This window comes from Phaseolus vulgaris, mitochondrion (genome assembly GCF_000499845.2).
Source record: "Phaseolus vulgaris mitochondrion, complete genome".
Classification (NCBI taxonomy): domain Eukaryota; kingdom Viridiplantae; phylum Streptophyta; class Magnoliopsida; order Fabales; family Fabaceae; genus Phaseolus; species Phaseolus vulgaris.
The window spans coordinates 276,241-287,500 of record NC_045135.1 but is presented as its reverse complement, the minus strand read 5'-3'; the positions used below and the strand labels follow the sequence as shown (position 1 = coordinate 287,500).

At 47.9% G+C, this 11,260-nt stretch overlaps 2 protein-coding genes; both read left to right on the top strand.

Annotated features, from left to right (window-relative positions):
- The first annotated feature begins 3,899 nt into the window (after positions 1 to 3,899).
- atp9 (ATPase subunit 9) lies at positions 3,900 to 4,124 on the top strand. The gene has a single exon. The coding sequence runs from the start codon at positions 3,900 to 3,902 to the stop codon at positions 4,122 to 4,124; it is 225 nt and encodes a 74-aa protein (YP_009709893.1).
- A 252-nt stretch (positions 4,125 to 4,376) lies between these two features.
- On the top strand, positions 4,377 to 10,897 carry nad7 (NADH dehydrogenase subunit 7). One transcript has 5 exons: positions 4,377 to 4,519; positions 5,414 to 5,482; positions 6,823 to 7,289; positions 8,354 to 8,597; positions 10,636 to 10,897. The coding sequence occupies exons 1-5, from the start codon at positions 4,377 to 4,379 to the stop codon at positions 10,895 to 10,897; spliced, it is 1,185 nt and encodes a 394-aa protein (YP_009709892.1).
- Positions 10,898 to 11,260: the final 363 nt, after the last annotated feature.

Here is an 11,260-nt window from a genome sequence, read left to right as displayed (position 1 = left end):
AAAGTCCAGGGTGGCTAAAAGTTCGATCAAGGAGATCCCTGTCCTGTGCCCTATTCACTAAGATCTTCGAATTAGCCCTTACCGAAAAGCACGGCTTACCTCACTTTCAAGCATCCACTGGATCAGAGATAGAGATCCTTCTTCCTTCCTTTAGCGGCTGAGAACAAAGAGTAATCCCAATCCCTGAACGTAGTCCAACCTTCGGTCCTTCTGAAGCCGAGAAGGAGACTCCCAAGCATCCGAGATGCGAAAAGAAATAAAAAGGGACCTTTCTCTAAGCCATTTGAAGTAGACAGGGATAAGGACAAGAGGCTCGCTACCGAGCTCGATGCTTTGAATAGGACCCACGGGGCGGTAATCTCAGATGCAGCAAAGAAAGAGGAAAAGCAGTGAAGGCTATTCCTGTCAAAGACCGTCTTTTTCCAAACACCGTATTCTTGCAAAAACCGGAGAATCCAATCCGCATCAATCTGGTAAGAATAGCCCTTCCTCTGCCGTACCTCTGATCAGTTCTTCAGAAAGCATTCCGTAAATAAAAGGGTGAGAACAGTAGCCTCAGTACCAATGAGCGGGTTGAGATCAGGAAAGAAAGAAGACCGACCAGATATTCAGCAAAGCATACTTCCGGGAGATAATTCTATTTAATCGTTACACAATCTTCTGACTTACCTATGATGATATTCGTAGATCGCATAAGACGAAGATAGTCTGTTTTCACGTAGATAACAGTTTCAGAGTGAATCTGTCCTTACTAGACTTCAGGTTTAGATCGAGTTAGGGGGGAATACCGGGTATAACCCAAAATTACTTTAAGAAATGCTATTCATCAAGGCGACCGGAGGGAGGACAACACAACCTGAATGAAAGCCTTTCAAAACAAAAAAAATAGGGTTAGCTAGATAAGAGGAAGAGAATTACATATGTGCTTACTTTACTTGCAGTTCCCCTCCTTTACTATGTCCCGGCTGATTGGTGGGAAAAAAAGAAGTTAAGGGAGAAAAACCTTGCCTCATATGCGATTCCGCCTAACACATTGAACTCTGGGGGAAGAGGACTTTTCTTAAATCCCGTATCAGTTGGATTTTAAAAAAAGGGGAGTCCAAGACTATTCAGTTCAGTTATCCACCCTTAAACGCGGAAGGCGTCATAGGATTTGAGCCCTTTAGGACTGGAAATTGGATATGGAATCACACCAATATCCTTGGCGGCCACATCGTGCGAGATTACCAGAACCTCTTTACTACTTACCATCATTCCTCATATTATTTGATTTAGATCCTTATCTTAGTGGCAAGATGACTTCTCAACAGGATATGAACGCGCTTTCTCAACCTATCTCAGAGGATTCCATTTTTCCGTTCCGTAAGGTCTTTTTTTAATTGAAGGCTCCAGGACCAGATAGGAAAGCATTGAGCTAGGATGACTTCACTACCTTAGTCTATTCACCCTCGGATCAATTCACTGGCTTGCTTACTTGCTTGGTGCACACTGACTTGACTGACTGAAGACCGGAATGGACCAATGCGAGATTTACTAAAGAAGGGCGCCAAGGAAAAGGCAAACTAGATAAAAAGCCAAGCTGACTGAATGAAATGCCGCAGCTTACTCTGACTCCGGTTTGGTACCTATTCCATATCTGAAGATTGACCACAGCCTAATGAATTGAATGCCTTACCGCTTTCAACTTTGCTTGGAGTTCGATCCGCCTATGAACTCTTCTTCATACGCTTACTCTCTTACCGGAAAGGCAACCCAACGAAAAGAGTCTTAGTCCACCACAGCTTCGTCCCAAAGCTTGGAGATGCCAGGGGCTGAAAAAGTGGGAGTTACAGTATGTTCTTCTCAAGCCAAACCTTCCGAATGGAGGCGCTGGGTTTCTCTGGACTACTCTTCTGCCATTCATTACCCTTTACATTATAGGTATATCGTTACCTTTGATCTCATTTCCATTTTTTTATTTTTGCAGAGTCTCAGCTCTTTCCTCGAGCCCCACGGGGTCCTCTCAATCCCGCTCTCTCACTTCTGTCGCTAGAAGTGTGCTCCCCCTTTGTGCGCAGAACGCCGAGGGTGTTCAGGTCTTTCCCCTCTTTGATCTTATTGCTTTCTTTTCTCCATTTCTCACTTGGGTCTAATTGCCAGGTTCAAGTGAACCCTCAGTAGCTTGAACCTGGCAACGGTCTTTGACACATCTATTAGCTGAAGAGGCCTAACGCTGGTCTTTTTCTTCTTCCTATGACTAGCCGATGTAGACTATATCCATAGCCTTTCATATTAGTTAGGGTTGTGTCCTTAACGAATTTGTGAAACTCGTTTAGGCGAATCGATCAATATAAGGGCTTATACACCTACCTTTGAATGAAAGAAGTGTTGATTGTATGCCTGGAAAAGAGAAAGAGAAAGAGTGACTTCCGGCGGTCTGACGATTGATTGCATTTGGTTCAATTTATCTTGCTTGAGAGGGCAAAGGCAGGAAATAGAGTATGGAGTTAGAGGCTTGCTTAATGGCTTTCCGGCTTCAATGCTAAAGGCATTTCTTTGTTCTTTTTTTGGATTATGCTCTAGTGTTTTAATCATTTTTCTATCTATTCGTCTTTCTATTGATCTATTTGTTTTGCTATCATTCAGTATCAGTAAGATTGATTAGTATGTGGATTACGTGGCTCGCTCTCGCTCTTTGAGTTCTTGGTCTGAAGGTGAACGAGCTCTTGGTGTCATAATTCCTACTTGCTTTCCTTGTATCAGCTACAGCCACCGAAGCATTCTTTCGTCAACACGAGTTAGCTATTCTCTGATCTTTGTCTTATTCTTCCTTTTCGTATGTATTTTCAACCGCACAACTGGAACAAAAAATTTCATTGCCTTGAAGAGCCTTCCATTCTTAAGCCAGCCAATCCAGTCAATCAATAAAGGGGCGAAGCGGTGTGAACATGGCCTCATTCTATGACGAGTTGGAGGAGATAGCAGGCTACGGCGAGGAGCCGCCCTACGAGGAAGACAAAAGGGACACTGAGGTCCGAGGACCGGAGGCCCACGTATATGCACTCATGAATACTTATCAATTCAAAAAATTCTTTGATCGTAGAGCAGGCACGTTTCGCCGCTACGCTAAAAGGCTATTCTATTATGGATCACACGTCCAATTCTCTGGCTCAGAAAGGCTTTCGATGTTTTGATCCTTCTTCTCGTTTTCGCCGGCATGTTACCTTCCCTTTTTGGAGTACCAGCTATAGTAGTCAGTCCACTGGGTCTACCTTTTGCGTCCCTGGTGAGGTTGGTTCATCGGCCGAGTCAATCCAGTTTATAATCTTATTTTCTAGTTAGTTATAGAGCATCTAGTAGATAAACTACTAGCATGAGTAGTTAGACTACCCATACTCAGTTTACGCTGTTCGTGACAGCGATGTTCCAGTCAGACCCGTTCCAGAACCAATGAAAGAGAAAAACCCACTAGCGGGTAAACCTGTGCTTTAGCCCCCAGCAATAGATCTAGTGAGACAGGATTTTCCTTGCCTATGTTCCCCCTGAAGTGAGGCCCCACCGAATCGTCTGCTTAGTCTTCTTTCTCTTTCCTGTGCTATCCAGAAGAGTTAGACATAAGTCTAAAGTTATCCCACTAGTAATGTGCACTATCTGACTTGTCCTTGGTACATCTTATATGAAGCAGTACTGTAGCCTTACAAGCTGCTTGAATGGGTAGCGGACTTTCTATCTACGCCGAGTTTTGATGCCCGACTCAAAGCCTCCTACTCTTCCCCTTCCGCGAAGACAACCTCTGCCGCCTAGTCTGCTTGCCTTTGCTTCCTAAAGTTAGATGTCCAAGAGAAAAGGAACGAGGGGAAGAAGCGACGAGAACATAAAATCGTGAATGAAAGAGCGTGACGAGACTTTCTCAATTCGAGATGTTAGAAGGTGCAAAATCAATGGGTGCCGGAGCTGCTACAATTGCTTCAGCGGGAGCTGCTGTAGGTATTGGAAACGTATTCAGTTCATTAATTCATTCCGTGGCAAGAAATCCATCATTGGCAAAACAGTTATTCGGATATGCAATCCTGGGCTTTGCTCTAACCGAGGCTATTGCCTTGTTCGCATTAATGATGGCCTTTTTGATTCTCTTTGTTTTCTAAGTTTCTCCTTTTGAAAGGTGTAGTCTCTCCTACCTGAAGAGGACGAGGCCCCCGGAAATGGGGGGAGGAGATAAAGGAGAACCCTAAAATCCCTCATTAGGGAACACCTGTAAGATGAGTCTGCCGCTTTCTTTCATAACAGAGCCGGGAATAACGGCTGGCATAGAAGTCTCTCGCACGCAAGGAGATGCATTTCTGGTACTGGACAAGCTCTTAGGTAATAATCTCTTTCTTATTTATTCCTTTTTTCCCATGACGACTAGGAACGGGCAAATCAAAAATTTCACTTCGAATTTCGGACCTCAACATCCTGCTGCTCATGGTGTTTCACGATCAGTATTGGAAATGAACGGAGAAGTGGTGGAACGTGCGGAACCACATATTGGATCACTCCAGTGCGGCACGAAGCCGCTGACGCCGAGTCGGCTCCTATGCCGCTAGCTATGCCCTGCTTGCTTGGTCCCCCGGCACGGTGGAGGTCCCGTAGCGCGTCATGAGCACCGGGCTAAGGGGCGGTTGAGCAACTCAAGCGAACCGCCCTACCTTACTACAACATAAGGACAGAAGGGAGAAGGTTGTGAAGGTGGCCTCGTTATCCACACCTCCGGTCAGATGAATGGAGGACCGACCCGGGTTTTCATGAGCGTTGGCGGGTCCTGGAGTGCCTGTCAAGGGCGCTAGCGCATACCCCGGGGTGATCATCACCACCTGCACCTCACATCTCGGCACAGCGGAACGTGTAACCCGCCTGCTGTCTCATTCAACTACATTTGTTCCTGTAATCCATAGCCTAACAGAACGCAGCAGCGAGGGACAACCCGCCCATACAGCCAGCGGGGAGGATGGCACTACTGGCAAAGACCGTCCGGCGAAAACGCCGCAGGCGCGAAGCGTGGTAGGCCTGTGCCGGGGGAGCATAGCATAGGTAGGAAAGGGAGCCAGGACGGTGGAAGAGCCAGGGGGGGCCGGGTCATTTGACGGAAATGGAAGGCTTTTCCCCTATTAGAGAAGGCCCTCTGAAGTCAAGGGGAAGTGCATTCATTCTTGGAAAAAGAGGGAGCAAGCCTATAAAAATGAATGAAAGTGAATAGATAGAGTCAACGGTACGACAGACAGCGCTGCCTACACGCGAATTAGCTTCCGAGGTCGAGCAGTCTCAATTTCACTACAGGATTTGCGAATGAATGCTGGGCTGGGCCACCTCGAATGGCGTGAGCCGCATGCGGGGAGACCCGCACGTACGGTTTTTAGGGGGATCTGGTCGAAAGACCGGCCGGCGCCCACCCGACTAGAGGGACTGAGAAATTAATAGAGTACAAAACTTATCTTCAAGCTTTACCTTATTCTGATCGTTTAGAGGGCGATCGCGGAGTCACTGAATGAAGTCCTCCGTTTCTTTCGGAGGTGCGTGCTGACCCGCAGCGAGGCAGAGATGACTAAGTTACATATGGAATATGGCGACGACAACAGCATGTCGTAGAAGGAGATAACAGGTGGAGCCAACGATCCGCTAAGACTAACGTATCTACAACTCCATCCCCGAGCGGCAGTCAAACGGAGGCGTGAATGCAAGATGCCAGCGGAATGATCGGCCGGACAGAGGCTAGGGCTGCTTCCCACCGCGTCCTTCCTTGTGTGTCGGAGATATAAAGCGAGTGCACCGGAAAAGAACGGGAACTGGGTCGATCTATTCTATGGCGAAGCATCCGAAGCATAACTGCACACTCACACGATCTTTGCCGAGAGATAGGAGCATTCGGTGGAACCGGTGAACTACACTTGCTTCTGGATAGATGTGTGGGACAGAGGGCTCGTGGTACCTGCTGCCCACCCTTCCTCCTCTGCTTTGAGAACCGTGTGAACGGAGAGTGGGCAGAAGGGAAGGAGGTCCTCATACGGAGTCGCACACTTACTTGAGCAGTGCGGAAGACTGGGGAATGGGTTGAGTAAACTCCCCTATTAATAGGGGCCGGAAAAATAACAGACGAAGCTTGACTTAGATAGGGCTTTGATTGGTATTTTTTTTCTTAGTGATTGGAAAGGAGGGCGCCTGGGTATGTTACAAAAGGGGAAGGCAGAGGTAGTACTTCGAATGGCGAAACGAAGGGCTAAATAGCGCCAGTGATTCTCTGAGCCGGTCTGGATTTGAATACGCCTCGGGAAACTGGTCGAGATAGATTAGATGACAGCACCCTTTTCCTCTCTTCCTTACCGGGAGGGCAATCTTATGGCCTTCACCTCCCGCCCGGCCCGGAAATAGAACCCAGCCCCCCCTTCTGATCCATTCATTTCTGCAAGCAGGGGGGATCCAGAGCTAATCCTCCCGTCTATTGCATAACCTAAAAAAGCTATAAGCAAAGTACCTAAGGTGCGCTCCGCCCGGTGACTAAGAAATTGGTTTGCGCTTTGAAGTGATGAGGTCGCAAAGAGGGAAGGAAGTAGGGCTCCTATTGAAAGGCTTTCCCTCCCTCAAAAAAAAGGCGACCAGCTTTCAATACTAGTTGTTACGTTACGCTGCCATTTTTCCAATATCATTGAATAGCATGGCCTGCCTGGGGCTAAGGTAACTCAAGTGGGAGAGCCGTGTTATGGGTGACCTTATTGCACGGTTCAGAGAGCACTTGTGTATGTGATGCAAGTGAACGTGTACGAAAAAGCTGTATCTAGGGTTAGTTCTTCGTTCCGTCGTCGACCCTATCTATGTTTCTACGATGGCCCAAGAACACGCTCATTCTTCAGCCGTAGAGAGACTTTTGAATTGCGAGGTACCATTACGAGCTCAATATATACGAGTGTTATTCCGTGAAATAACTCGAATTTCAAATCATTTACTTGCTTTAACTACTCATGCTATGGATGTGGGAGCATCAACTCCGTCCCTGTGGGCTTTTGAGGAGCGGGAGAGATTGTTGGAATTCTATGAAAGAGTCTCGGGAGCCAGGATGCATGCCAGTTTCATACGACCAGGTGGAGTGGCACAAGATCTGCCTCTTGGCTTATGTCGAGATATTGATTCCTTCACACAACAATTTGCTTCTCGTATCGACGAATTAGAAGAGATGTCAACCGGCAACCGTATCTGGAAACAACGATTAGTGGATATTGGTACTGTCACTGCACAGCAAGCAAAGGATTGGGGATTCAGTGGTGTAATGTTAAGAGGTCGTGCGACATGAAGACATTGATAGCAATATGGGGGGAGTCCCCATCAGGCAACAACGGTTCTGCCTGACCCTACTTAAGCATGCATATTATGTCAGCGAAGACTTGGTGTGAAGCCTTGGAGCTTACGTTAGAAGAGCAAAAGGCCCGGGGGGGCTAGGGTGAGCTGAGGGGGGACAGCGTAAGTGAGCGAATGTGTGTAAGCCCAGTCAAACATGACTGTTCTAGGCGGGGCGGGCCACCCACCTTCGAATGGTGTTGGTCCTACGGACCGTGAATGGATTCGCCTCTGGCCTCTGGGCACGTCGGAACCGCATGAGTTCACCGGGGTGGAGCACAGTCCGCCAAAATCGGCATAGGTTAGGTGCTATTGATGGAACATGGTAAGCCTATCTTTCTCCATATGGAAGTGCTGCGGGCACATAGAGATGTGGGTAGAGGAAGTCTCAAAAAGCGAACGAAGGCCGAGCTGTAGGTCACGTGACCTGCACCGAGTTGGTGGCTGACTGGGCTTTTTCCTTGATCAAAGCAGATCAGCTCGCCGCCTTCTTGTTATCAAAAAGTCGGTCGAATCGGGCGGAACGTCGAATGAAATAGGTAGCCGGGTTCTCTTTTTACAACCCTTTTATTTTGATATGATAGGCCCGGCCACCTTCCCCCTATCCCTTATGTAGAGGAGCGGGATCCGCCCAAGAACGACCAGTCCTGTGGTGGTACGGAAGGCACGGACTCCGCGAACGTCCCGCGCCCCCTTTACTAATAAAGGAAAGAAAGCCTCAACCAGAACCACATTCCTTTTGCGTGCGGATGTAGCTAACTAAGTGTCTGACTCTATTGGTCATAGTTCCCTGCTGTTGCGGCCAGTGCTCGTTTGCGCGCGCGTGAACCAACCCAACAAACAAGGAAAGGATGCCTCCCAGGGCATATGAGAATGATTCGAGCCGTATGAAGGGAAACTATCACGTACAGTTTGTGTTTTTTTTGGGGGGGAGGAGCCCGACAGGGTCCCCCCACTGACTTGGCCCAGGCCTAAGTGAAAGTGAAGTGGTGGGCCTACCCATCCCAACCAGGGGTATGCTGGGATTCGCGAAGAGCAGCACCTTACGATGTTCATGACCAATCGGATCCTGACGTACCAGTAGGTACCAGAGGAGATCGCTATGATCGTTACTGTATCCGTATTGAAGAGATGCGACAAAGTATGCGGATAATTTGGCAATGTCCTAATAAAATCCCTAGTGGCATGATAAAAGCCGATGATCGTAAGTTATGTCCTCCATCACGATGTCGAATGAAACTATCCATGGAATCGTGCGCCGTGTTAAACGTAGATCATCTCGCCGTTCTTAACCGAGACTCAGGTTAAGCTCCGTCTCGGAATCTTGTGGGGTTAGGAGTAAAGCATCCCGAGGTTGGCGCATCTCGTTGGGCGTGGAGAAGCATTGGGAACCTCCATTTCTTTCTTCGGAGCCGTTTCTTTTCCCGTCCCCCCGCCCCGGCATAGCGCTTCGCTTCCGGTTCTTCGGAAGAATCCACTGACTTCTCCCTTATTCATTGATCTGGGGGAAAAGGAACCGTCTACCAGTTGGCAAGCTAGACATCAAGTAAGTCAGTGGCTTGATGAGGATAACTAAGCTGACACGCCGGAGTTGGCTGCTGGCACAACAGGGTGGTGCCTTACCGCACCGCAGGCGAACGCGCGGTAGCGTTCGTGGTGGTGCTTCAGGATTCCAATGTACTGCGTCCAAGATCAGAACGAGCTTGCCGGCGGACCACTGCCGTCCCATTCTTGAGTGAGCTGGAGCGCAGCCATCTTATCCACTGAACTAGCTAGAAGCTATCGCTTCGGGTCGAAGCACTAAAAGAAAAGGACCGGGAAACGCGGCGGCATAGGAACCACGGGACCCCCTACTAGTAAAGGGAAAACGGAAGTGCGCGTTAGCGCACCAGCTTCAAAAGCCCTTTCCCTTGACTCTAACAAGTAAGCAAGACCCCTCTCCTGTTTCTTTATTCATTAGGGCGGGTGGCATTAGCCCCTCTCCCAGCAAGAGGATGCGCGCCTTCACTTCAAAGAGCTAACGCGCTTGACTTTACCTACCAAGGGGGCTTTCTCAGGGGCTCGTTAGCCGTTGTTTGGGTCGAGCTCAAACCGAGCCGCACAAGCACTAAGTAAGCCCGTGAAGGAAAGGCCTTTTCATAATATGAGGGTCAGCTTCATAGCTCCAACCTAGACAAGGCCTTTTTTTTCCCTTTAGATTGGGTTGCTGGATACGGGATCCTCGTAGTAGGCTGGACCAACATCCAGCCGAGAGAGGGCAGCCTTTAGAAGCAACAAGTTGGGAAACCAAACCAATAGAACGCTTCGCGTTTTCTTATCTTCTTCCCGCCCTAGGAGTAGGAGTAGCACAAAAAGAGGGATTAGCATTATTTACCCAATGATAAACCACTAACACCTTCCTCGTTGGGGCTCCGCGCACCGGGAAAACGCTCTAGCGACGGGAAAGCGGCCACTAGTCACAAAGCTCAAAGAAGGTATCGATAGGGCTATCACAGTCAGGTGCGAAGCAATTACCCCCTATTTGTAAAGTACCCCTCTTCCTATTGAGGGGGTTGAGGCGAGAAATGGCTTGATGAACCGTTCCGTTCGCCACGCACCGGCCCCATTCACTTGCTTATCGTAGAGGCTGTAAGTACACAGTGCCCTACAACTATGAATAGTATAGTGATAGTGGGGTTGAAACACAAGAGTGCTCGCCCTTTCTTTCATTTCAAGTAGGCCACTTTTTCCGGAACGCAGTCCGGGATAACCGTTACCGTTTAAGAATATATATAAATCTTCGATGCTGTCATTTCGAAATGTCCGCTTCAACCGCAGTTTAACCTCCCAAAAAGCAAAGTTGGCTTGACGAGCGCAGATGCGAGGAAGCGGGAGCAATAAAACAAAAAAGATCATTCTTGTCCTTCTACTTAAGGGGCAAAGAGAAGCGCTTTTGCTACTGAGAAAGCGAACGCGCGAAGGTTCAAGACTTAGCCGAGCGTTAGCGAAGCTAGATTCTCATAGCGAGGCGCTTCGAGTTAGCGAAGCGCTGTAGTAGCGCCGAAGCCCTATGTGCTATAATGCTGAGCCAAGGACGCTCCGCCTTATCTATAGAAGCAGTCAACTGAGTTCTGAACGAATTAGCTCCTTGGTAATGGCTCAATCTATAGATAGAAAGCCCTATGATGGGAAACTATCACGTTAGGTTTGGAGAGAGATCGGACCTATTATTCTATTAAATAGGGAGAGCAGATGCAAGCTTTTTCTTTCAATAGCCGGCAAAATGACTACAGGATCATCGGTCTACTCTACCTCAATTCACCATTTCGAACTTTATACAGAAGGTTTTTCCGTACCAGCTCCTTCTACCTATACCGCTGTTGAAGCACCTAAAGGAGAATTTGGTGTCTTTCTGGTCAGTAATGGAAGCAATCGTCCCTACCGTCGTAAAATAAGAGCACCTGGCTCTGCCCATTCACAAGGACTCGATTCTATGTCCAAACATCACATGCCAGCAGATGTGGTCACCATCATAGGTACTCAAGATATTGTGTCTGGAGAGGTGGATAGATAGGACTACGTCTTGCTCGATCAGGACGCTTTATTGCGAGCAAAAATGGCTTCTCTTTTCCCTTTTCTGGCATTCCCCCTGTTATAGAAGGTCAAAAGAATGGAATTGAAAAAGACGATCAGCAGTTTGATTTTGTTAATTGTTCTTTATTGGCTCTATATTCATCTAATACTCTATTTATTTATTTCATATAGTAAATTTTGACTTATGGCTATGGGGTCTCAGCCCCTGGACTTTGAGTGGATTTGCTATTTCGACAACGGCGTTGACATTTCCAATCTGCCGGCGTTGGAATCGTCAAGTTCCGACTATTAACGGAAAAAATCCCTATGAAATCTATCAACGCATTCTGATTCTTGAGGCGCG